Source organism: Microcaecilia unicolor, chromosome 7, assembly GCF_901765095.1.
Source record: "Microcaecilia unicolor chromosome 7, aMicUni1.1, whole genome shotgun sequence".
Classification (NCBI taxonomy): Eukaryota; Metazoa; Chordata; class Amphibia; order Gymnophiona; family Siphonopidae; genus Microcaecilia; species Microcaecilia unicolor.
Window position 1 is genome coordinate 31842928 of NC_044037.1, and position 27780 is coordinate 31870707.

Below are 27780 nucleotides of genomic sequence, written 5' to 3' on the forward strand. Positions count from 1 at the left end.
CCCGTTTCTGAAAGAAATGAAACGGGCGCTAGCAAGGTTGTCCTCTAATGGCAATTAGGTTTTTAAGGGAACTGTTAGGAGAGAGTATGTGTGAGAGACAGTGAGTGAGTATGTGTCAGAGAGTGAGTATGTGTGAGAGACAAAGAGTGTGTCAGAGAGAGTGTGTGATTGAGAGACAGAATGTGTGTGTCTGTCTGTGTGAGTGAGTGTAGTGTGTGTCCCGTGTGCACCAATTATGCTCTCTCCCCTGCATTCATCCATATGCAGCAAACGTCCTCTGTGCCCTGCCCCCTTCATCCATCCATGTGCAGCATCTCTCCCCTTCCTCCTCCATCCATCGTGGTGCAGCAATTCTCCTCTGTCCCTTGCCCTCCCCCCCTACATGTGCATCATCTCTGCATTCTCCCCTGGTCTCTCCTCCATCCACCCATATCCAGGGCCCTCCTCCCTCCATCTCTCTCCCCTCTGAGTTCCAGAACCCCCTCCCCCTCCCCTTTGAGTTCCAGGATCCCCTTCCCTTCCCTTCAAGTTCCATGCACCCCTCCCTCCCTCCGAGTTCCATGCCCCCCATTCTTCGAGTTCCACACCCTCGTGCTTCCCTCCCTCCCTCCCTCCCTCCCCTTTGAGTTCCATGATCCCCCCTCCCTTCCCCTTTGACTTGCAGGATGCTCCCTCCCACCGAGGTCCACGCCCCCTCCTCCGACTTCCACGCCCCCGCGCCTCCCTCCCTCTCTGCCCTCCAAGCATGACCTGTCCTCCGGCAGCCCCTCGCCTTCCTAAGTGCTGGCTGTATTTTAAAAATGTTTACCTTGGGGTGCGGTGCTTCAGACTGTCTTTGCATGTGTCTCAGCTCTGCCTCTGGTCCCGCCCTCATTTCCTGTTTCCAAAAGGGCAGGACCAGAGGCAGAGCAGAGACAGAAGGCAGTTTGATGCGCCTCTCGCCTTCACTGTGGATGCCGCACCCCAAAGTAAGAATTTTTAAAATATAGCCAGCACTTAGGAAGGCGAGGGGCTGCCAGAGGACAGGTCGTGCTTGGAGGGCAGAGAGAGAGAGGGAGGGAGGCACGGGGGCTGGCAACTGTACAGAGTTCCCTCGAGGGTGGGGCAATTACGAACCCTATGAACACTACACGGCTTCACTGCCACGCTGCCACGGAGTCAGCTTCAGAACGTTGGAGGTGTGAATTATTATATTAGATACGTGTTCGAGGCTTCTATAGATGAGGACAGAGCCTGTGGGGATGGGATGGGGACAGGGCAGGGATGGAGACAGGGCCTGCGGGGATGGGGCGGAGACGGGGACAGAACCCACGGGGATGGGGCGGAGACGGGGACACACTTTGTCCCTGTGGGCTGTGTCATTCTCTAGAATAGATAACTTGGCAGCTCTGGCACAGTCCTTACTGTAAGTTTATATCACTAAGCTGGGTCTTTATATCGACAGGTGGCATAAGCGATCAGGTGTGAGTTTATTAAAGTACATCCTCACATAATTTGTCAATATTTTTGTGTACTAAATAAAACATATCTTCATAGTAGAAAAATAGTAATTCCTACCCAGTAGTGTAGGGAGGACTTTCTCCAAAGGGTGGGTGGGGTGAGTAATTTTTGCATTACACAAAAGAGCTTTCTATGGATGGAGTAGGTAGTAATAAGAAGGCTGACGCTGGTGATGCATCAGGGCAGGGGAGGGGAACATGCCTCCTCTTGCACTCCCTTTACACCATGTCCCTACTACAGCATTCATATACGTTTTAAGGACTCCAAAACTCTCCTTCGTATTACACGTACAGTATCTTTTAAAAACCCGCGTCGGCGCTGAGCCCCTTCCATAATCCCATTCTCCGCAGAAACCCATTCCACTGCAATCTCAGTCCAGGACAGCACACACATTGCTATGAAACTGAGCATGCTGGGAAACGTGGTCTCTCTCTTTCCCACCTGGTCAGCCCGTGAGCCTGGGGCCCAACAGACTAAGCTCCTTGGGGCAGAGCAGGGCGTTTAGGACAAAAGACTACAGGTCCCGTCGGGCGCGGTTCAGTAGCTCCGCCTCCCGGAGCCTGGCAGTCTTGCTGCTTACGTGGTTGACAAGTCTTGCTGCGGAGCGCGAGAGGAAAACGTTGGCGAAGCTGGAGGAGGGGGTTGGGTGGTGAGGTGAACGCGTAAAGGCATCCCCGGAGAGGAGCAGTGTAGACAGGTGGCGCGGGACTCCCCCCACCTCTTCCCCCCCAGGGCGATGAGCAGGGGCTGCTGGTGGCAAGATGTGGTTGAAACCCGAGGAGGTGCTGCTCAAGAATGCCTTGAAGCTGTGGGTGACGGAGAAATGCAACGAGTACTTCGTCCTGCAGAGGAGAAGAGGCTACGGGGAGGACAGCGGCGGGCTGACAGGTAGCGAGAGGAGCTTCCGTCTTCCACACGTTAACCCGAGCCAGCATTATTTTCAGTTTTAATGACTTCTTTTCAGCTCTGTCCTACTTCCTTCTCTTTCCCTCCGCCCTGCCCTCAACAGAAATGAAAAAAAAAAACAAAAACGAGTTCAGTCCCGTTCGGGGGAGCCCTTTGCTGTTCTGTGTTGGTCCAGTCGCTTCCAGACCTTCCACTGACTGCCCCCACCAAAGTTGGTTTCTGAGAATGGGAAGAACCAGCCTAGTGTGGCATCTCATGTCCTCCTGGCTGTGCTCTGCAGGAATGGGCAGCGTTTGTGTGTGATCGCAGAGGACGGCGCTGCTGCTGTTAGTACGTTTATTATTTCCACGTCGTGTTTTGTCGTACGTTCAGCTTGCATTGCCCAGAGCGATGTACAGTATTTACATATAAAGGTAACCAGTGTGACTCACTATACAGAAGAATAAAACCTAGGGGAATGTGCCTGTTCTGTCGCGTATGTGTTGTGTGTGCTGCCCTTGGGTTTCTTTGGCGCTTTGGTAGGGGAGAAGGAGCTTTGGCTAGCGGAAAAGGTGATTTGATAGTAGTTCGAACAGCAAATGCAGTGGGTTGGAGATGGGCGAAATGTGTTTTCTTCCACTTCCAAACCTGGAACCAGCAAACTCGCTTCTTAAGGTGCTAATGCATGTGATCCCTTAACTGCAGGCACAAGCAGCTCCTTGTGACTCTGGGCAAGTCACTTAACCCTCCATTGTCCCAGGTACAAATAAGTACCTGCATATAATATGTAAGCCGCATTGAGCCTGCCATGAGTGGGAAAGCGCGGGATACAAATGTAACAAAAATAAAATAGATACTATTGGAGATTCTTGATGGAATGTTGCTTCTATTTGAGATTCTACATGGAATGTTGCTAGTGGAGGAGTGGCCTAGTGGTTAGAGTGGTGGACTTTGGTCCTGGGGAACTGGGTTTGATTCCCACTGCAGGCACAGGCAGCTCCTTGTGACTCTGGGCAAGTCACTTAACCCTCCATTGCCCCAGGTACAAATAAGTACCTGTATATAATATGTAAGCCGCATTGAACCTGCTATGAGTGGGAAAGCGCGGGGTACAAATGTAAGAAAAAATAAGAACTTAGGAACATACGCCATACTACGTCAGACCAAAGGTCCTCCTATCCCAGTATCCTGTTGAACAGTGGTCAATCCAGATCTGAAGGACCTGGCAGGATCCCCCAAATTAGCAAAATCAATCATGCTGCTTATTCCCAGGAAGATGAGTAGTGATTTTCCCCAAGGTGTACCTTAATAAATGTATTGACTCTTCTACCAGGAATTTGTCTAAACCTTTTAAAAAGCCAGCTATGTTAACTGCTTTTATCACAACCTCCAGCAACAAGTTCTAGAGCTTAACTATGCAGAGTGATAACTATTTTCTCCAATTAGATTTAAAACATAGTAAATTCATAATGTCTCCTAGTCTATACTTTTTTTTTTTTTTTAAGATCGATTTCTTTCTGTTGCACTCCACTAAGGATTTTATAGACCTTTTATTATATTTCCCTTCAGCTCTGTCTTCTCTGAACTGAAGTCACAACCTCTGTAGCCTTTCCTCATATGAAAGTTGTTCCATCCCTTTAATCATTTTGATTGCCCTTCTTTGAACCTTTGTGTAATTCTACTAGATCATTTTTTGAGATTCACCACACAGAATTGCACACAGAGGCACATTTTCAAGGTATGGTCACACTATGGAGCAATACAGAGATATTTTGATATTCTTTGTTTTATTCTCTGTTGCTTTCTTTACAATTGTTAACATTGTTTGCTTTTTTTGTCCAGCACTGCACACTTAGCAGATTGCCTGATCCTGAAGAGTTCTCTAGGTTCATCCTCAAGATATGTGTTGTCTGGCACACGGTGTTTAAGAAAATAGGAAAAATAAATTAGATTCTAAAACTACCTACTATCGTTGCATTCTTTTTTTGTTCAAAATTCATCAGAATGCTATGAATCTTTGTAGGGACAATTTGAAGACTTTGCCGCCAAATTGGGTAGTGGAGTAAAAGCACAGGGCCCGATACTCAAAAGGAGTTACACATTTACTGGCAGGCAGTAAACATAATTCCCAAAAGTGCTGATTTTCAAAGGCATGGGCTGGGGATAATTCTCAAAAGGTCACTTAAGTCCACAGTTATTACCTAACTTGTGGTGTGAGCACGTAGGCTAGCTCAATGACTGGTGTAAATGCTCACACGTAACTGCTGTCAGGCTTTTAACTGATTGATTAGTATTTTTTTTAGACCGATCAAATTTTGTTTTCAGCTTTGGCACTGAAATATGGGTTTGGTCATTCTTTTTTTGGCTGAACCCAACTCCCCCCCTCCCCCCCCCCCATGACCACTCTGCCTGCCCTCCCACACACAAGCCCTGCCAGAGAGTGGGTCCCACCAGGCTGGCCAGCCATTCCAACCACAGCCTCTCTGCCTTCCTACCGACCGAAGATCCTCCCCTGTCTAGTGGCCTCTTCCATGCAGGAGTGATCCCCACTTGTTCCTGCCCCATCAGTTCCTCAGTCAAAAGGCTACTGAGACTGCTGTGGGAGGTCCCTCCTATAGCCGATTGTAGGTTGGTCGCTCCTACCCATGTCAGTTCTAATTTCAGAATAGTTGTCGGGACAAACTTCATTTGTCTATCTAATGCATATAGGGAGTGCATTTCAAAACATTGGTCCAATCACGCTGAAACTAGCGTGATAGTATTCCACTAATGATTTTGAAGGAAGTTTCTGTTGAATGATAGGTTTCTACTTGGAGCATGTGGAATTAAGTAGCAGACAAAAAAGTAGGAGAGACTTGAGTTATGATTAGAATAGGAACAAATAGATGGAATATAACGGGAACAAATTAGCAGTGTGACCAGCAGTGGCGTAGCCAGACATGATATTTTGGGTGGGCCCAGAGCTAATATGGGTGGGCACCATGGGGTTGATATTCAGCCATTGGCAGGCTGATCAGTTAAAGCCTGCTGCCAGTGCTGAACCTGGAAATTCAATGCTGTACCATATCCAGCGATCGGCATTGAATTTCTGGTTTCATTTTTGGCCACTGGAACTTAAACCGGTTAACATATTCAGCGCTAACTGGTTAAGTTCCTAGCGGTTAAAGATAGGCTGCTATTTATGCAGTACAGTTTAACTGCTTAACTCAGCATTGACCATCAACACTAACTGGCTAGATCAGGCTATTTAAGCGGTCAGTGGCCATTGCTGATCGGTTAAATAGCGCTGAATATCGGGGGTATGTACATAGGTGTGAGTAGTGTTTCTTGGGATACTACTAAATAATGCCTTAGAAAACACTTGATGATGGATTTCTAAGTAAACAGTCCGCCCAACAGCTGTCCTGCATCAACATAAATAGAGAACAACCACCAAATGCCAACCAAGGGATATTTATTAAAAATATAAAAAACAAAGGTCAACTAAAATGACATACAGTTCATAGGGATCTATAAAAGAAAAGGTATCAAGACTCGATGCAGTCCTGTGTTTGGGCACATAGGGTGCCTACCTCAGAAGTCTCAACTTCAGTTAGGACTTTTACGTCATCTGTAATGTTATAGGACAGATATGAACACACAATCAAACAGCCACCCACAATATCGGGCTGTGATGGCAAAATGGCAACAGCTACAGCTGATGAACAACCTGAACAATTCGTTTTGGCAACAAAAACCAAAGGACCTGACTCTTGATACCATTTTTATAGATACCTATGGACTGGATGTCATTTTAGTTGACTTTTGTTTTTGATATTTTTAATAAATATCCCTTGGTTGGACCTTCCTTGGTTGTTCCCCTTGTTTTGTTGTTCTCTATTTGGTTTTGCAGAGGGGTTACTTTGGCTTTTATTGTTTTTTTTTTTCCTGAATCGACATAAACCACATCACACCATCAACATTGGGTCAAAGAAAACAGCACAAAGGGCTCTCAAGACTGATACAAGTGTATTTTATTGATGATCCAGCGTGGGCCGTGTTTTGGCGTGGTTCAACGCCTGCGCATCAGTTGTCAATTCAATATGTCAGTATCAATCATGAGCAGTAGCTCAAAAACACACACAGAGTTCCATCAGGAAACGAAAGTCAAAACGTCACAGTGCGGAGTTTCCTGCTGTGAAACTGCGCCAAACAATTTGTGCTGAAAACAAAAACATTGAGCAGTTCTCTGATACCTAGCTTATTTCTTAAAAGAATCACAATGTTAAATGTAAGGGAAAGTGAAATGGGACTTGATATACTGCCTTTCTGAGGTTTTTTGCAACTATATTCAAAGCGGTTTACATATATTCAGGTACTTATTTTGTACCAGGGGCATTGTGACTTGCCCAGAGTCACAAGGAGCTGCAGTGGGAATCGAACTCAGTTCCCCAGGATCAAAGTCCACTGCACTAACCACTAGGCTACTCCTCCACTCCAATAAAGGAAGGGAAATTAACAGGTATAACTAAAGTTTCGTCTTAATTTAGTCCAATAAAAATGTATCACCTTATTTTCCTTTTTTAAATTTTTATTAAAAATGTGCTAAAAATACAATGAAAGGGCACTATACTCCAATATTTATAGCTTTTGCATTCCTATTCTTTTCAGTGTCCCCCCTCTTGATAATCTGACCTTTTTAAGTTCAGAAGTCTTATTGAAGACATACATTCTTTTCAGTCATGAAATTTGTGGCTGCTTTGCTTCATGCAAATATAGCTTTTTGTATATTGTTTCTTTCACAGTTGTTAATCCCTTTTTAGGTTTAATAAAATGGTCATAGAAAACATTTCCAATGCATAAAGTGTTGTTCATTAAGTTGTTTTTGTAATGATGTCTAAGAACACTTTGTAACTTCTCATTTGAATCAGGTCTTTTGGTGGGCACACTTGATGCTGTCTTGGACTCTACTGCTAAAGTAGCTCCCTTTCGAATTTTACATCAGACTCCTGACTCCCAGATCAACTGGTCCATTGCATGCGGTAAGTTATGATTGTTAAAAGTCAGATAGCGTTCATCTGAAATAATCTGTTGTAATATAAGAATTGGCTCTAGCTTGATTTGGTGTTCGTTGTATGCTGAGATCTAGATTCAGTTAACCCATCTTTTGCTGCTTGGACAGAATGAGGCTAGGGGGTGCAGCCTTTCTTAAAATTCTCCATTAAAGAAGTGAACTGCTCCCTCTCTGTCAATATTTTCTTACTGACACCTAGAAGAGTAGTGACAGCATTTTTAGTTGCAATGCTCAATTTGCATAGAATAATTTCCAAAAGTAGGAAAGCAAGTAATTCCTTATGTGCTTCATCCTCAGCTAATGTGCCTTGCAATGATTTTGCTGCAGAACAGTTAATGTGAATGCTAAGATGAAATTCATAGTGTCGGCAGCAGATGAATCCAGAAACCGGTGGGTTGTACCCATCTACCAACAGGTGGAGATGGAGAACACTGAAAGAAGGCAGTGATCCTGGATGTCCAGCTCCTCATTCCTTCAGTATATTTCTATCTCCAGCAGGTTGTGGATGCATTCCCTCCAGCTCCTGAATTCAACTGCTAGGGAAGGCTCCTGGGGGTCTATGACTTAGTGGTGCCAGCTTTGAAGGCTTACTTGTTTGCCAGGTCCCTGCCTTACCCCGCAGTTTCCCTTAGTCCAGGATGCTCCCTTTGGATTTCCGGCTGTACTGCTCTTTCTTTCCTCACAGAAAAAAAGAGCAATGAGGCAGTGTTTTCAGCTGTTTAAAAAACAAAACAACAAAATTAAGCTTAACCGGATTGAGATGAAACCTGTGCCTGGGTGGCTCTTGGGAGCTAGGACTACTGTTGGGCACCTTTCTCCCTGGGGGTGAGTGTGTTGTTTAGCTTCTCCTGACCTTGTGGTCCATGTTAGCAAGTAGCACTATGATGAGGCGTACCACTTCGGGCCTTTGCAGCGCTGGGTGTATGGACAGCGTGGGAGCTGATGGTGCTTTGGTATCTCCCGACAGGGGGGGAGGTGTTTGGCATTCGTGCCATTTTGCCTGTGGCTGCGGATGCAGGGACAGCTGCCTTTCAGCTGACTGACTTTGATTCCTCATGTCTGGAGAACTCATTGGGCGGCAGCTCCAGTGTGGTTGCAGCAGCCTCGGGGGATGTTCCAGCGGGGGCAGCGGGAGCAGGGATGTCTGGCGATTTGTTCTCCCTTGGCTTTATTCTCTTCATGCTCCAGGCCATATAATTCTCACATGTGGGTGATGTCATCAATGGATCCTGGTGCGGATATGCTGCCTATTGTACTATTCCTTTAAGAGCTTGAAGCAGCACTCCCGTCGCAGGACCAGCAGTCTTTCTTCATCTGTGGAAAAGAGAGGTTGTGTTCCTGTAGGGCTCTCTTCAGCGAGGTTGTTGTTGTCTTCCTTCTCAGGGTTTTCTCCCCCCCCCCCCCCCCCCCCCCCCCCCTTATTTTGTGTTTTTGATTGGATATCTTCTCCCTTAGTCCCTAGTGGGTCCCCCCCACCCCCATACACTTGTAAGTTTTCTTTATTTTTTTCAGCTCCTGAGACCCTCTTAGGCTTAATCACCGGCCAGGTTACATTGAGTTTTTTCATGTGAGCTGTTTCCCTTTTTTCCCTCACCATTGAGCCATTTGATTTTGATTCAGACATTTTCCCTTCCATGTCCTCTAAATGGCTTTAAGTGCAGTGCCCGATGCAGGTGGATCATCTCTGGGGCTGACTCCGATTCCTGGTGCATCCAGTGTTTGGGGCCAGACCTTAACCATCTAAACTGTGTTCTTTGTTTGCATATGTGGAAAAGAACCCAGAAGTCCAGAGAGGCTCAAAAAGAAGATTTTTGGAGCCAGGTCCAAACTGTCGATGTCTGCATTTGCCTTGGCATCAGAAGCATCGGTCTCTATGGCTACCAGGCCTGTATCTGACACTGGGAGTGGATGTGAATCGAGTGTATTTTGGCACCATACCAGGTGTGGACATGGTCCCTCATGCCCAAGGCAGGCACGGATTCAGCCCTCCCATGCAGAGTACTTTGCTGACTCCGATTTGGACCATTCATGGGAATCTGATGATCCTCAGTACTTCTCGGATTAGGAATCCTGTGGAGTTCCTTCAGACTCCTCTCCTCCTGAGGTGAGATGTAAGTCTCCACCTGAGATTCTCTTTCCCTGCTTTTGTTAAGGAGATGGCAACTACCCTCCCTATTAAGTTGGAAATGGAAAATAAGCCCGGGGTTGAGATGTTTGCGGTTCTGGACTAGATTCTTCATCTAGAGAGGCCATGACTTTCCTTCACAGGATCCTACGATATTTTCAAGTGAAGAATTGGGAGTCCCTTCTGTCTTTCCTAGTTTTCCCCAGGAAAATTGACACCTTGTATCGGATTCAGAGTTCACCTGGATTTCATAGGCCACAGTTACCTCATCATTCTTTGATTGTTGAATCTGCGCTCAAGCAGGCCAGGAGTTCCATGGATTTTTCCTTAGCTTCCCCAAGCAAAAAGGCCTAGTCACTGGATTTGTTTGGGCATAAAGATGTACCAGGCCTCGATTTTCATTTCCCATATACAGTCCTACCAGCTCTACATGAGCCTTACTTGTGGTCTTTGGTGCACAGTCTAGCTTGGACACACTTCATCCAGATTAGGCTGAGCTATTTTGCCAGTTGGCCAAGAATCAGAAGGCCTGTCGTAAGTTTCTTGCCAGGGGCACTTTTAATACTTTTGACATTGCACCCAGGATATCTGCCCAAAGTATAGTGATGATTTGAGACTCAAGGCTCTGTGTCTCCGACTTGGATTTGACAGTTCTGCAGAGATTGGTGGATGCTACTTTCCATGGAGACAATCTTTTTGGGGAGAAGGTGGAAGAGGTTGTTGAACCTTATCAAGAAACACACTGATATCGATAACCCTCTTCTGTTCCCTCCTCCTCAAGGAGATTTTCTGGAAAGACGAAGTGAGTTGCTTACTACTTTCAAAGGCATAGGGTATGCTCCTGCTCATCCAGCTTAACCCCAGTGAGCTTATTCTCATCAACAGCTTGCACAAAAGGCCCAACTGGCTCCCCAGTTGAAGCAAGGGATGAGCTTTTGACTGTCTTCAGGACAGCTTAGCTGCCATCAAAGTGGCCACCAGAATGACCTTCTGATAGGGGGGAAGGCTTTCCAGGAAAGGTGACTGTCACTAAATGCCTACCACCCACCTGGGGTTACCTCGAGGCCACGTAGAGGGTCTATCTCCAGCACAGCTCAGGTCCGCTGGCACCTGCTGCTTGTGCTTTACACTAGCACCCTCCTCCCACCGACTGGGTCACAACAGCCTCTGGGCGAGTCTCCTGCTCTCAGATTATCCCCAGTGATTTTTAGGTTACTGGGGACATACTCCCAGCGGTCATACGGCTCCCAGAAAACACTCACAGACCCAACACACAAACCACCAGAATTCTTTATCAATCCAGACAGGCAAAATGGCAAATGAGTTTATTCTCAGAACTTGGAACAGTGGATAAAAATGTGCAATTGACAAATAATAACAGGGAACTGAAATATGGATCAATTATAACACTAACTGAACATCTATATACTGTCTAAACAGTACCTGTGACGATCAGGACATATAATTGTTCACAGAGCTTTAGCAAAGAGATCTGTCTCCCTCTTCTTCCAGGCTAAGACTGAAGCAATAGCCAGCCACAACTGCTGGGTAATTTCAAAATTCCAGGCCAATCAGAGCCCAGAACAGTCAAGTTTCAAATAAAAACTGGTTACATTATTGCAAGGCACTTCCTATTATCTGTGTGCCAAATAAAAGAGAGAGAAATCAGTCCTCTGTAAACAGCTTTAAGCATAAACATGCACTATCTGCTGGACAAACAGGAGAAATACACTTCAGGCATATGTAAGACAGAAAAATATCTAATACATTCTACAGGCCTAAAACACACTTTCTTCACAGCGGCCCTTTATAATTCCCGACCAGTATTTTCTTCAAATAGTCTCTCAGCTATGCTCTACATTGGTGAAGGAACCTACCAAATTGTCCACCAATAGCAACTTACCTCAGCTCTCCGCACAGGAAGTTACTTGTAGAGGAACTCTCTGCCCTTCTCAAGGCCCATGTGGTCTAACCAATTCCACCAGGGGAAGAAGGGAAGGGGTTCTATTCCAGGTACTTCCTTGTGCCAAAGAAGAAGGGAGAATGAACAAATATCTGGTCAGAGAAAAGTTCAGAATAGTTTCCCTAGGCTCCATTCTCCACCATGATTCAAGAACAAGACTGGCTAAGCTCTCTGGACTTAAAGGATGCCTATACTCGTATCCCTATACTTCCTGTGACTGGGAAGTACCTCGGATTTCTTGTGGAGAAACACCACTTCCAGTACTGTGTTCTGCTGTTTGACCTCTTATCAGCTCCCAGATTTTTTGCCAAGTGTCTAGCAGTAGTTGCAGGGTCACTATGCAGACTGTGAGTTCCTGTGTTTCCCTACCTGGACAACTGGTTGGTCAGGAGCATATCGAAAGCGGGCGCTCAGGAGTCCATGCAGAGAACTGTTTGGGTGTTGGAGCTAGTAGGGTTCGTCATCAACTACCCCAAGTCCCATCTATCAACAGTTCAGCAATTGGAGTTCACAGGAGCCCTGCTGATATGGTTCAAGTGCGAGTCATCTTCTTTCCGGCACAGGCTGATACTCTTGTTGTCATTGCTGCTCACGTTCGCAGAAGCCAGCGTGTCACGACTCAGCAGATGTTGAGGCTCTTACTCCACTGTGCATATCACTCCCTCGTCTCCATATCAGATCAGCCCAGTGCCATGGGGAATCTAGCGGATGTCATCCTTATCACCCCAGAGTTGATTCAATGTCTCCTCTAGTGGACAATTTGGTCCAGTTTGACCCTGTGACTACTATTCTAAATTCCTCCACCTCAGAAGTTGCTAACAATAGATGTATCCAGCTTGGGATGGGGAGCCCATTTTAAATGGGCTTCACACTCAAGCTTCATCTGTCAGCCCAGGAGATGGATTTTCAGATCAACCTTCTGGAGCTCTGGGCAATTTGGAATGCTCTAAAGGCTTTGAGATCGGCTGTCCAATCAAATTGTGCTCATTCAAACAGGTTACAATGTATTACATCAACAAGCGGGGGAAGGGGGTATGGGCTCCTACCCTCTGTGTCGGGAGGCTGTCGAGATGTGATACTGGGCCATCCAATACAGGATGATTCTCGGGGCCACATACCTGGTGGGTATGCTCAACGGTTGGCTGATAGACTGAGCAGGGTGATGCAACCTCACCAGTGGTCTCTCAACATGGGCATTGCCTGCAAGATTTTCTGAGAGTGTGGCATCCCTTCGGTGGATCTCTTTATGATTGTATTGAGTGGCAGTCCCCCAGTATTGCTCCAGGCTCAGGTTACCCTACAGATTAGACTTGGATGCCTTCCTTGTTCATTGGGGAACAGGTTATCTGTATGCATATCCTCCCATTCCCCTTGTAGGGAAGACTTTGCTGACACTCAAAACCAGAGAATCATGATTCTCATCGCCCTATATTGTCCCAGGAAGGTATGATTTCCGAAAAGCCATGGAGATTGGACTGTTTTCTGACCATCATCACATAGAACGAGGGAGAGCGAGGGGTCTCTTATGCATCCCAACCTCCAGCCTGTGCACTCACAGCCTGAATGTTGAGAGCATAGAATTTGCCTCTTTGAATCTCCCAGAGGGCGTCTATGGGGTCTTACTGGCTTCCAGAAAAGATTCTACTTAGAGGTGTTATACTCTTGAAATGAAGAAAGTTTGCCGCCTGGTGAGAGGGTAGGATCCTATATCCTCTTTCTCGCCCTACACAGAACCTGCTTGAATACCTTCTGCACCTCTCCAAGTCTGGTCTCAAGACCAACTCATTAAGGGATCACCTTAGTGCAGACAGTGCTTACCATAATTGTATTGGAGGTAAGCTGATCTCTGTACAGCCTCTAGTTGTTCGAATCATGCGAGGTTTGCTTTTGACAAAGCCCCCTGTCAGACCTCTTCCTGTGTCATCGGACTGCAATGTTGTGCTTACCCTACTGATGGAAGCTTCTTTTTAAGCCACTAGATTCCTGTCCCCCTGAAGTACTTGCCCTAGAAAGTCTTTTTTTTTGTTTGTTTGTTTTTTTTGTGGCAGTTACTTCAGCATTCAGGGTCAGTGAGTTTCAGGCTCTAGTAGCAGATCCATCTTACACGAAACTTCATTACAACAGAGTAGTTCTCTGCACTCACCCAAGTTCCTTCCTAAGGTGGTGTCGGAATTCCATTGTAACCAGGAAGTCGTTCTGCCAACATTTATTCCCAAATCTCATTCCCATCCTGGTGAAAGTGCACTGCACACCTTGGACTGCAAGCCAGCCTTGGCCCTCTAGCTGAAACAGACTAGGCCCTATAGACAGTCCAATCAGCTTTTTGTTTCTTTTGCTCCCAACAGGATGGGTAGCCATTGGTAAACATACTCTTTCCAGTTGGCTGGCAGACTACATTTCTTTCAGTTGTGCCCAGGCTTGGCAGACATTGGAGGGCCATGTCACGGCTCATAATGTTAGAAGCCCACTTGAGATCAGCCTCCATTGAAGGGATTTGTAAGGCTTCAACATGGTCTTTGGCCCATATATTCACATCTTGCTACTGCCTTGAGCAGAACATCCAACATGATAGCTGGTTTGGTCAGACCTGCAGAATTTTCTTGGAGTCTAGACTTGACTCACCCTCTTAGGCCCATTTTATTTTGTTCCAGGCTGCACCTTCACAAACCAATGTATATATAGTTTTAGGTTAATTGATCTACTTGACCTCGCCATTACAAGTCCCTATCATCCTGTTTTCGGTGAGCCTGGTAGCTAGCAATTCCTACATGTGAAAATTATATGGCCCGTTTGTCCTTGGAGAAAGCGAAGTTACTTACGTGTGGCAGGTATTCTCCGAGGACAGCAGGCCAATTATTCTCACATACCCTCCCACCTCCACTAGGAGTTTAATTTAGTTTTTAGCTGTGTTATTATACTGCTGGTCCCATGCTCACAAATCAGGCAGGAAGGTACCTGTGCACGTGCAAGGAGCATTGCCTCAAGCTCTTTAAAGGAAGAGTGCGCTGGCTAGTGTTTCTCCACGGGCCCCCGTGGATGACATCCCCCACATGTGAGAATAATTAATTGACCTGCTCTCCTCTCAGTCTGAGACTATCTGCTACAAGTAAACAGCTTTATTTTACATGCGCAGTAGACACGTAAATGCAGGCGCCTAGATTATAGAATTGCTCTTTTTAGGACATTGGTGTTCAAGTTCTGTTTTGCTTTTCATTGAAGCTAATTTTTATATAGTGTGACTATGCTGAAAATGCAACTATTGATAAACAAAAATCTTGCTATTACCTAGATGCTTGTTTAGGTTTGTATATCTTTATAATCATGTTAGGATAATTATGTTTCTATATGTCCTGTTTATATCTTTTCATTGAACATGACCCAGAGCAAGAGTGTATATGTACCTGAATTTTTTTTTACATATTTAGATTTGTTTGTGATCTGAGATTTTTCATTATGTATTTTTTTTCCTAAATGAGAACAGGATCTCAGTTGTGATCTTTCATGAAAGAGAGGGAAATTTTGTATTGTAATCCTTGTTTGGTAGAGGAATTCTGAAGTGTTTATAGTAAGAATGATTTATCATAACTTTGGTACCAAACTACTAATTTGTTATTTCTGAGCAGAGCCAAAATGCTGGTTCTCTGTAAATTTGTTCTGCAAATATTCTTTGTGTAACGCTGTGGAAAACCAAAAGGCACTTTGAACGATTGAAAGGGAGCCAATTTTCTGCAGGTCAGTTTAAATTTTTTTTTTCTCAACCAGGAGCTAGCAGAGAGGAGATAATTAAACATTGGGATTGGTTGGAACAGAATGTTATGAAGACCTTATCTGTGTTTGATTCAAGTGAAGATGCTACCAGCTTTGTACAAGGAAAGATAAGAGTAAGTATTTTTAATATTCTGCCAGGAATGTACCAGTAGTCCTGACCAGGATTTTGTGTTTCCGATTAGTTCATTTCTGCTTGTACTGTATTCCAGGTTTCAGATATAGCACCAAGCTGCATTATTCCAACAGCCTGGGAGCATCGGGCCTTAAAGCCGTGGCCCAATGCTCCTGGGCTGGAGCCTAAAGGAGCCATGATGTCATCTACCCTCACCCCCCTAATCACAGCTCCCCATCCCCCAAAGGACTCTCCTTCACCAGGGACCTATTGGCCCTGTACCTGGTGGTCCAGTGTGTCCTAGGACAGGAGCAATCCCCGAGTTGCTCTTGCCCTGCTGGTGCTGTCTCCCAAAATGGCATTCCTAGCAGTTAACTTGTGTTACTACTGCTAGAGGTTCTTTATGCAGAAACATGACCCCTAACAATAGTACATAAGTACATAAGTAATACCATACTGGGAAAAGACCAAGGGTCCATCGAGCCCAGCATCTTGTCCACGACAGCGGCCAATCCAGGCCAAGGGCACCTGGCAAGCTTCCCAAACGTACAAACATTCTATACATGTTATTCCTGGGATTTTGGATTTTTCCAAGTCCGTTTAGTAGCGGTTTATGGACTTGTCCTTTAGGAAACCGTCCAACCCCTTTTTAAACTCTGCTAAGCTAACCGCCTTCACCACATTTTCCGGCAATGAATTCCAGAGTTTAATTACACGTTGGGTGAAGAAAAATTTTCTCCGATTTGTTTTAAATTTACTACACTGTAGTTTAATCACATGCCCCCTAGTCCTAGTATTTTTGGAAAGCGTGAACAGACGCTTCACATCCACCTGTTCCACTCCACTTATTATTTATATACCTCTATCATGTCTCCCCTCAGCCATCTCTTCTCCAAGCTGAATAGCCCTAGCCTCCTTAGTCTTTCTTCATAGGGAAGTCCCATCCCCACTATCATTTTAGTCGCCCTTCGCTGCACCTTTTCCAATTCTACTATATCTTTCTTGAGATGCGGCGACCAGAATTGAACACAATACTCAAGGTGCGGTCGCACCATGGAGCGATACAACGGCATTATAACATCCTCACACCTGTTTTCCATACCTTTCCTAATAATACCCAACATTCTATTCGCTTTCCTAGCCACAGCAGCACACTGAGCAGAAGGTTTCAGCGTGTTATCGACGACACCCAGATCCCTTTCTTGGTCCGTAACTCCTAACGTGGAACCTTGCATGACGTAGCTATAATTCGGGTTCTTTTTTCCCACATGCATCACCTTGCACTTGCTCACATTAAACGTCATCTGCCATTTAGCCGCCCAGTCTCCCAGTCTCGTAAGGTCCTCTTGTAATTTTCACAATCCTGTCGCGAGTTAATGACTTTGAATAACTTTGTGTCATCAGCAAATTTAATTACCTCGCTAGTTACTCCCATCTCTAAATCATTTATAAATATATTAAAAAGCAGCGGTCCTAGCACAGACCCCTGAGGAACCCCACTACTATTCTTCTCCATTGTGAATACTGCCCATTTAACCCCACTCTCTGTTTCCTATCCTTCAACCGGTTTTTAATCCACAATAGGACATTTCCTCCTATCCCATGACTAAGATCAACAAAAAATGATCTCTTAGAGATCTTGGCAAGTGAAAGATCTCTGGCTGCTGGGGCAGTTGATAATGGATGGCAACTGAAAACTTTAATAATCTCACAGATATACTATTTCCAGGATCTTCAACTAATGTGTAATATGGGAGCCCATGCTGCTCCTGTTGAGAGCCTTGATGATTAGAAACCGGGGGGGGGGGGGGGTCATGTGATGCCTGCTACCTGACCAGCAGCAAGGGAGAGAGGCTTCTCAAGCAACCTGCCAAAATCAGTTAAAAATAACGGATTCACTTCGGTAGGCGAACCCTAGACTGAATCAGTACTTACCCTAAGCTGCTGGGCTTGCGATCCACACTTTTTTTGAGCCTTGGGCGAGGCATGCCTACGAGGACACAGCGGAAAGCGAAGATTCCACAGAGGCCGGATATGCACAAGATGGCAGAGGTGCAACCGATGCAGAGCCCGCTCTCCATACAGTCACCCGAGTGGGTACATGAAATCTCAAGATTGGTTTCTGCAGCGCTGGAGGATAGATTTACTAAGTTGCAAGCCGCAGTTGAGGGAATTAATGAAAAACTTGACTCCCACACGCGGCGCATAATGGAGGTGGAACAATGAGTGTCAGTGGGGGAGGACGAGATGAAGGCTATGGCGGCCCAAATAACTATGCTACAAAAAGAAGCGGGAGACCTCAGGGACCGAATAGAAGAGCAAAAGAATCGAAACAGAAGGAACAATCTGAGAGTTGTTGGGCTGCCGGAAGCAGTGATGGAGAAACAATTATATCAATTCTTTGACACCTGGCTCCTGGACCGCTTGGGCCTTCTGGGCGGAGAGTATAATTTTTGCTGTGATCGAGCACACCGTATAGGGACACAGAATGATACCATGACCAAGCCTAGAGCAGCAATTGCTCATTTTACTAACTGGCAAGCGAAAGAACAGCTACTAAAAGCATATCGAGCCCAAGCATCTGTGGAGTATGAAGGTCACAGGCTGCTCCTGTTTAACGATTATTCCACAAGGGTGGCCATGTTGCGCAAGGCAATGGCGCCAACGTGCATGGCGCTGCACAAAAAAGGAATCCAGTTCGCACTGCTTATCCCGCCAAGCTGCATGTCTGACAGGGAGGTCAGACAGTTCTTTTACAGGAGGCCGCAGAAGTGAAGAAATTTCTGGATGATAATAACAAAGAGAACGGAGATGGGATGCAGGATGTCCATTGATTATACCAGTGGCTGCGCTTGTGGAAGGCCTTTGGTGGCTGGATACAAAACTTGAGGCTATGAAGGAGATCGGGTCTACGTGGATGATCTTGGTGTTTTATAGTTGAAGTTGTACTTTGTAGTTGGAACTGTTAAAGAGAACAAGGACCTTGCGGAGCGTTTTTACCATGAACCTTGAGGGAATCATGATGTGAACTGAAAAGTTAAATATGCTCGTTCATTAGGTGGTGAAACAACAGCGGGGTCTGACTTTGTCCCAGGTTGTGGGGAGAGTCTGTTTTTTTTCTTTTTTTTTTTTTTTTGCGAAGGGATGTTTATAATCATAGTGATAGCGGGGCTTGAGGGAGCAGCCTCCCTGTGAGGTTCGGGTAGGTGAAGGATGAAAGTTGGTTACTTGGAAGGGATAAGGGGAGGGGGAGAGAGGGGAAGGGGAGGTATGGGAATTTCTGGGTTGAGAGAGTGTGCTTGTGGTATGTATGTGGATGGATGATGGAGTGCATGAAGGGGAGGGAGGCGGGGAGGGCGTATAGGGCAAGAGTTCACAATGGGCTTGCTGGGAATGAAGGTGAAGAAAAGACGGGGAGGATTGGAGTACCTTATGTGTTATTTCCTCTTTTATTTTTCTGCCTTCTCTTTTCTCTCTGAATGTACAATAAAACGATCTAGAGGGTTTTGCTGGGAGACCCAAAGGGTTAGTTTGTTAGAGGATACGCTGACTGTTGCAGAGCTATGTAGTGGTGATGGTTAAGCTTAAATAATAACATTAAATGTTGATGGTATCCACTCTTCTGTAAAAAGGACCAAGATCCTGTCTTGGCTGAAAAAGGAGGGGTGGATATAGCATGTGTTCAGGAAACACATTTATCAGCAGTAGAACATCAAAAATTTAAAGAGAGGATGGGTGGGGGAAGTGGTGTGCTCTTTTATAATAGCTGGCAGAGAGGAGTGGCTATACTGTTGCACAACAACTCCCCTTTCACACTCACAAAACTGTTCAAGACAAGGAATGTAGATTTGTGCTTCTCTTAGGGGAGCTATGGGGACACAATATTCTTCTCTGTAATGTCTATGGTCCCAATACTTACTCTCATAAATTTTCTCGGAGTTAGTGGCTGCAATTGAACCTCACAACAATTATCAAATTATACATGGGGGCGACTTTAATATATTGGCAGACCCGTCGATTGACTGCCACGATTTAATATTGTAAGCCACATTGAGTCTGCAAATAGGTGGGAAAATGTGGGATACAAATGCAACAAATAAACCTAAAGACAAGGGATGGGGTGCTAAGGGAGTAAATTTCCTCCCCTCAAGATTGGAAGTGGTAGATATTTGGAGACTTCTACATCCACATGATGTAGAATTCACTTTTTTCTCCCATCCCCATAATGTGTACTCTAGGATAGATTACCTCCTGGTGGATAGATCCCTGTTCCCAAAGGCTGTCGAGTTACGTATAGCTGATAACGTGTTCTCTGATCACTCAGCGGTTACAGTAGCTATTTCATTTGTTGATGACCTGGGTGAAAGCGTGTGGAAATTCTCTCCCACGCTGTCTATATTAATAATTCTCACCTCCAATTCTGAAACTCAGTGTGGCAGGGAAACACTGAAGCCCTGTACTGTTGTTGCCTGTCAGCACCACTCACTCTCACTGTCACTCATACACCTGCCCCCAGCCACGCCCCTTCCGGACATAATTCTCTACCTGAACGTTCCATTGAGGCCACAAGCTCCTGCCACTTCCGTGAAGGGTTCGTAACTTCATGGTGGTGAAGCCTCTGTCTGTCACGCCCTCGCGTACAACGTCGTTACATCGGGGGCGGAGCCATTGCGCCAAAAGTGTGACGTCGCGACCAGAGCCAGAGGAACAACAGGAAGGCAGGCGGAGCCATTTTGCGAAAACCGTGATGTAGCGACCACAGCCAGAGGAACAACAGGAAGGCAGGCGGAGCCATTTCGCTGAATGCGTGACGTCGCGGATGCAACTCCCTGCCTCACAATGACCTCCCAGTGCGCCGGCGATACACAAATGGCGCCCACCATGACCTTCCAAAATGTGACGAAACCTGCTCATCCTGTTTCCCCAGGTATGTTAGGTGTGTCGCCGGGACACGAGGGGGGAGCAACGGTATTCACAACCTGCATCGGGGTAGAAAGGGGGTGCAGTCGGTGCGGACACTCAAAACCTTTCCCTCAAATCCCCTTGCTAGCGCCCGTTTCATTTCGCCAAGAAACGAGCCTCTTTTACTAGTATAATGATAAGGGATTTTGGGTATATCTGAGCGACAAGTGGTTAGAGTACAAAGATCATAATAACACCCCTGGAGTGAATCCGAGTGTCTACTAGGAAGCCTCTAAGGCAGTTATGCAGGGCCATATCATATCTTACTCAGCTGGACAGAAAAGGAAGAGAGAGGTGGAGCTTTTACACCTGTCACAGGAGTACCAGCGACTGCGTAGGCAGCATGTACTTCACATGACTTGACAGTACCAACCAGCAACTGATGCAGACGAGGAAACGACTAGATATCCTACTGCAGCAGAGGGCAGAGAGAGAGATTTATCTTCAACGCTATAGGTTGTTTAAGTGGGGAAGCAAGGCCGGTAAGCTGCTAGCCAACCTAGTGAGGCCCCCCTGTAAGAAGTAGGTCGTTGCTTCTATTAAAGACGACAAGGGGAAAGAGTATACCACAGAAGCACAGAGTGGGGAAACAGTTCTTACAATTCTATAGCTCCCTCTACCAGGCTAGGGAATTTAATGCGAAAGCTTGCAGGGATATTTTCCAAAATTTGTCACTACCCGCCCTTATGGCAGAACAACTGTTGGGTTTGAACTCCCCCATAACAGTCCAGGAAGTCAGTTGGAGCATTAAAGCCTTGAAGCTGACCAAGGCCCCAGGACCTAATTGTTTTGTCCCGGAATATTATCGTATCCTATCGGAGCTAGCAGCAGAGCCCCTAAAAGAGATGTTTAATGAGCTGAGGGACAAAGCATGGGCCTGTATCAGAACTTGACACACATTGTGCTTATTCCAAAACCAGGGAAGGACCCGGCACAAATGGGTTCTTAGCGACCCATTTCACTTTTAAACCAAGATGTTAAATTGCTAGTGGCTATATTGGCTAGGTGTCTGAATGTGGTGATAACTTCCTTGGTACATGAAGATCAGGTAGGCTTTGTGCCTGGACGCTATGCATCCATGAATCTTATTAGGGCTTTGCTGGCCATTCAAGACTGTAAAGGGAAAGGAGGAATGGAAGCTATCTTAGGTCTGGATATTACTACTACTACTATTTAGCATTTCTATAGCGCTACAAGTCGTACGCAGCGCTGCACAAACTTAGAAGAAAGACAGTCTCTGTTCAAAGAGCTTACAATCTAATAGACAAAAAATAAATAAAGTAAGCAAATCAAATCAATTAATGGATATGGCTATGGAGAAAGCGTTTGACAGCATTTCCTGGCAGTATCTTTTCTGGGTTTTGGAGCGATTTGGCATTACAGGAACCTTCGCTGGATGGGTATCTGCTTTGTACACTCTGCCAAGGGTGCAGTTACTGATAAACAATAAACTTCGCAGAGGGTTTCCAGTTTCAGAGAGGTACAAGGTAGGGGTGTCCTCTTTCACCACTTCTTTTTTTGTTGACTATAGAGCCGCTGGCTTTAAAGATTAGTGGAAGTAGGAACTTACAGGGTATTATAGTGGGAAACAGGGAGATGCGCATAAACCTTTTTGCAGATGACATTTTACTTTATCTGGCACATGCACCCGGAGGACTGCCAGAGGCATTGTCCTTGGTACGGGCGTTTGGAGACTTTTCGGTACTGAGGGTTAACTGGTCCAAATCAGAACTTCATCCCCTGTCTGGACGCACCGGGGAGCCTTTGTTTTCCTCATTACCTATCCCACCTGTCAAAGGACCAATGAGGTATTTGGGTATTTACCTTACTACCAATCCAAGTCTATTTTATAAATACAATGTGTTAGACCCTCTGGATAAGATTAGAAGGCTTTGTGCTGCATGGAAGGACCTACCACTCTCATTGCTAGGCAGGGTGGCCTTGATGAAGATGATACTTCTGCCTAAGCTGTTGTACCCCCTCCAGATTGCACCCATCTGGGTGCTGAGGGGAGATGAGCGTTTCTTTCGCTCTCTGATCCGCTCTTTTATATGTCCACAGAGAGGCGCGAGAATAGGCCATCAGAAGTTAATCTTAGGTAAAAGTCAGGGGGGCCTGGGCTTCCCCGATCTTCGCTTGTATAACGTTGAGGCTTTGATGCGTTTTGTATTTGAGGGGATTAGGGGGATATGCCGTTTCTCACCTCCAGGGTGGATGGAGGAATGGCGTCGCCGTCTGTCCTTCACAAATCTTTAACAAACAAAACAGCGAAGATGACTGACAAAAATAAAAATTAAAAAATAAACAATTAAAAAAATAATAAACCACAAGAATATATTAAAAAATCTTCAAAAAAATATAAAAAAGCGACACTTTGGTTGTGAAAATTTAAAAAAAACAAACTTTATTGATCAATGGATAGCAGGGAGAAAGGGACTCGACACAGCTGTGTTTCGGCCATAGAGGCCTGCATCAGGAGTCTATACAAATCAAAACACATAAACAATATAAAATAAATAAAACATATTGTTTGTGTTTTTATTTTATATTGTTTATGTGTTTTGATTTGTATAGACTCCTGACGCAGGCCTGTATGGCCGAAACACAGCTGTGTCGAGTCCCTTTCTCCCTGCTATCCATTGATCAATAAAGTTTTTTTTTTTTAAATTTTCACAACCAAAGTGTCGCTTTTTTATATTTTTTTGAAGATTTTTTTTATATTCTTGTGGTTTGATTTATTATTTTTTTAATTGTTTATTTTTTTATTTTTGTCAGTCATCTTCGCTGTTTTGTTTGTTGTTTCTTGCGAAGACTGGTTTCTTCTGTTTTTTGCGCTTCACAAATCTTTTACATATACCCCCTGGGACCCTCCCACGGGCTGCCTCCAAGTTGAGCTTCCTTCGGCCACTACGAAGGGCATGGTGCTGGTGGAGGGGGTCTCAGGGCCGGTCCCCTGATGCCTCGCCTTTTTTTACTTTGGTGGGGAACAATGATTTCCCGGCAGGTATGGGGGGTTCAGAGTTTCGGAGGTGGCATGGGGAGGGATGTACACATATTGGACAGTTGCTGTCAGTGGAGGGGGACTCATTTCTCACTTTCGCCCGGGTCAAAGAGAAGTGGGGACTATCAAGTCACCATATGCTCCAATACCTACAGGCTCGGCACTACTGGCTTTCCTTGAAGGCTAGATATAACATAGACTGGATGTATGGGGACCTGGATAACATTCTTTTTCGATTGCCAGCCTCTTTGCAAAGATTGTCCACATGGTACAAGATTTTAAAAATGACTCTGCCATTGGATGGGATGGGGAAGCTGATGGCGCAGTGGAACAGGGATCTAGGCACTGAGTACACATGCACACAATTTAGCGCACTCTTTTCTATGTTGTATGAAATGACTAAATCTGCAGAACTACAAGAGGCACATTATAAAACATTGCACACAGCCCATATGACCAGGGCAAAAGGAGCTCATTTGGGGCTATGGGATAGCGATCGCTGTTTGAGATGTGAAGGTGGAAGGGGCACCCTCATTTACACTTTCCTGAAGTGTCCCGCTCTCTTTATGGAATGAGGTATTTCCTCTGCTTAACAGGGTTGTTCAGAGAGAACTGGAATGGGACTACAGTACCTTACTCCTGGGGGATCAGGGGTGTTCAGAAACTCAGAGAGATAGGTATACATGAAAGTAAACTCTATTCTAAATCCGATAAATTGGATAATAGATCATATGCTCTGTTGTGGACACGTTGTTCAGACATGCTGGATAAATGAAAGGGTGGGAGGGAAGGGAGGGGGGATGGGAATGGCTGTATGAATGGGTGGATGCGAGGTGGATGTCAGAGGGTGGATGTTGAGATATAAGGATAAGCGGAAGTGAGTCAGTGTTTTAGGGGATGTATGGTTTACTAAAAAAGAGGCAAATGTCAACGCAAAGATATGTGTTTGTATTGATGGGTTGCAAAACACAGTTACAGTTTATTTTTGGTACCTATACTTAGTACAGTTTTTGTTACCTGATTTGACATGTTTAACTCTCTGTATTGACAAAGGAGAAAAAAAAAAAGAAATTAGAAACCATTTTTCTCAGATTGTGGATCACTTGGAGGGGCATTATCGAAGGGGACGCCCAAGTTTTGCTGAGGACATCCTCGCAAAATGTCTCGGTGGAGGGGCGGGGAAACCCGTATTATCGAAACAAGATGGATGTCCGTCTTTCGTTTTGATAATACGGTCGGGGACGCCCAAATCTTGAAATTTAGGTCGTCCTTAGAGATGGTTGTCCCTAGACTTGGTCGTTTCTGATTTTCGGTGATAATGGAAACTAAGGACGCTCATCTCAGAAACGACCAAATGCAAGCTCTTTGGTCTTGGGAGGAGCCAGCATTCGTTGTGCACTGGTCCCCCTGACATGCCAGGACACCATCTGAACACCCTAGGGGGCACTGCAGTGGACTTCACAAATTGCTCCCAGGTACATAGCTCCCTTACCTTGTGTGCTGAGTCCCCCCCCCCCTCAAAACCCACTATCCACCACTGTACACCACTACCATAGCCCTTACGGGTGAAGGGGGGCACCTAGATGTGGGTACAGTGGGTTTCTGGTGGGTTTTGGAGAGCTCACATTTACCACCACAAGTGTAACAGGTAGGGGAGGATGGGCCTGGGTCTGCCTGCCTGAAGTGCACTGCACCCACTAAAACTGCTCCAGGGACCTGCATACTGTTTTGATGGACCTGAGTATGACATTTGAGGCTGGCATAGAGACTGGCACAAAATATTTTTAAAGATGTTTTTTTTAGGGTGGGAGGGGGTTAGTGACCACTGGAGGAGTAAGGGGAGGTTATCCCCGATTCTCTCCGGTGGTCATCTGGTCAGTCCAGGCACCTTTTTGTGCCTTGGTCGTAAGAAAAACAGGACCAGGTAAAGTCCAAGTGCTCGTTGGCGACGCCCTTTTTTCCATTATGGGTCGAGGACACCCATGTGTTAGGCACGGCCAAGTCCCGCCTTTGCTACGCCTCCGACACGCCCCTGTGAACTTTGGTCATCCCCGCAACGGAGTGCAGTTGGGGACGCCCAAAATCGGCTTTCGATTATGCCGATTTTGGCGACCCTGTGAGAAGGACGCCCATCTTCCGATTTGTGTCAAAAGATGGGCGTCCTTCTCTTTCGAAAATAAGCCTGTTGGTCATTCTGCTTTCCAGTTCAGTCAGTTATTTTAATTTGCAGGTTTCCACTGGTGTGTGGGAATGGCAAAGATGTGGGAAGCAGGAATTAAAAACTAAATTACATTGATATTTTGGGACCAGTTTTGGAGCTTCTCAATTTGAACTGTGCTGTCTGAATTAGACACCCAGTCAGTATACTTCCTTGCCCATAGCGGACTCCATACTCTGGTTAGGGTAGTAAAAGGCTGACAAGATTATAAGTTGTAATTGTTGGTCAGATACCGCATTCAATTCAAGCTTCTCCTTCTTACCTACAAATGCACTCAGTCTGCTGCCCCTCACTATCTTTCTACCCTCATCTCCCCTTACGTTCCCGCTCGTAACCTCTGTTCACAGGATAAATCCCTCCTCTCAGTACCCTTCTCCACCACCGCCAACTCCAGGCTCCGCTCATTCTGCCTCACCTCACCCTATGCTTGGAACACCCTTCCTGAGCCCTTACGCCAAGCCCCCTCCCTGCCCATCTTCAAGTCTTTGCTTAAAGCCCACCTCTTCAATGCTGTGTTCGACACCTAACCCTTACCGTGCAGTGAATCCAGACTGCCCCAATTTGACTGCCCCTATCGGACCGACCGTTCACTTGTCTATTAGATTGTAAGCTCTTTGAGCAGGGACTGTCTCTCTTTGTTAAATTGTACAGCGCTGCGTAACCCTAGTAGCGCTCTAGAAATGTTAAGTAGTAGTAGTAGTAGTCTTGCAAATCCCAAAAGAGTATGCTGGCACACTTGCTTTACCACTATCCCTATAGAACACCATACTGATCTGACATATGTATCTGCAATATCATTAGCCTCAATATACCTTTAACATAGGGATTTTCATATAGCAAAGTTGTATCTCAGTAAACTTCTCATCCCTTACACTTGCCTCTGCTTCCTCTGCTGTGCAGATCACAATCTTCTCAGGCTGCTGTCACCCTCAGAACTTCATCTAACCTCTTTGTGCTCTACTGCCTTCCACTTTATTGCCTCAAAACTGTGGAATGACCTCCACATTAGGAACCAATCAACTCTTTCAGCGTTTAAGAGCTTGCTCAAATTTAATCTCTTTACTCAAGTTTTTGGTCTTGATAGCAACTAGGTGTGTGTGTATGTTTCTTCTCCATTTCTCCCCTTTTCTTTTATTGCATTGTAAACTGCTTTGAAGCCTAATACAAGCCATATTGTGGTATATCAAGTTGAAATAAATATCTGAACAGTTCTAGTTGTCTAAAGATTACTTCAGATGATTGGATTTCTTGATGTCTGCTGTATTAAATACAATTTTTAACCACCAGAAAGATACTTCTGTTATTTGTATGAATGCATGGTGGATTATGTATGTCTGCTTTATAAAGATGAATGAGTGGCATCAGAGAGAAGGGGGAACTTAAAACAATGCATTACAACATGGACCTCATGAGAGGCATTTGTCAGGGTCAATTTATAACTGTCATTGGAAGAATGTAGTCATATACAGCAGAGTTGTAGTTGTAACTTGCACATTCTGTGTGTTAAGAATATTACATTTTTTCAGTTCAAATATTTTTAACTTGATATGAAAAATTTCAAATCTTTTTCTGCACATAAATAGCTGCCTGTTAAGAAGAGGAGTGTGGTAGCCGTGTTAGTCCACTCTTAAGGTTATCAATAGAAATCAAACAAAATAAAACATGGAAAAGAAAATAAGATACCTTTTTTATTGGACATAACTTAATACATTTCTTGATTAGCTTTCGAAGGTTGCCCTTCTTCGTCAGATCGGAAATAAGCAAATGTGCTAGCTGACAGTGTATATAAGTGAAAGCATTCAAGCATTCCGACAGCCACCCAACTTAAAACACAAGCTAATCAGAAGTAAACTTCCATCACAGACTGAAATGGAACAGAAGGGCACACGTCCCTGTAATTTATCCAGTTGCAAACTATGCCAAAATATTTCACAGGACCCCACAGTTATCCACAAAGGAAAGATATTCAACATAAAGGGCTCTTTCACTTGCTCATCTTCCAGTGTGGTATATATCATTCAGTGTAAAAAATGTAACGAAGGATGCTATATTGGAGAAACAGGCCAGATGCTTAAGACAAGATTCAATTTACATAGACATCATATGAACAAATACAGCCAGTAGGACCCCCACCTCGGTGGGACAGCACTTCACAGAACCAGGACACTGTACCAGTGATTTCACAGTGAGAAT

General features: G+C 45.2%; 1 protein-coding gene across 1 annotated transcript in view; it reads left to right on the top strand.

The window, feature by feature from the left end:
* Positions 1–2060: 2060 nt before the first annotated feature.
* TBC1D8B (TBC1 domain family member 8B) overlaps positions 2061–27780 on the top strand; it is a 151285-nt gene continuing 125565 nt past the window's right edge. Inside the window, exons 1-3 of the mRNA XM_030209579.1 lie at positions 2061–2388; positions 7296–7406; positions 15289–15407. Coding sequence (XP_030065439.1) covers positions 2262–2388; positions 7296–7406; positions 15289–15407 — 357 coding nt within the window. The 5' untranslated portion in view covers positions 2061–2261. The remainder of the gene's footprint in view (positions 2389–7295; positions 7407–15288; positions 15408–27780) is intronic.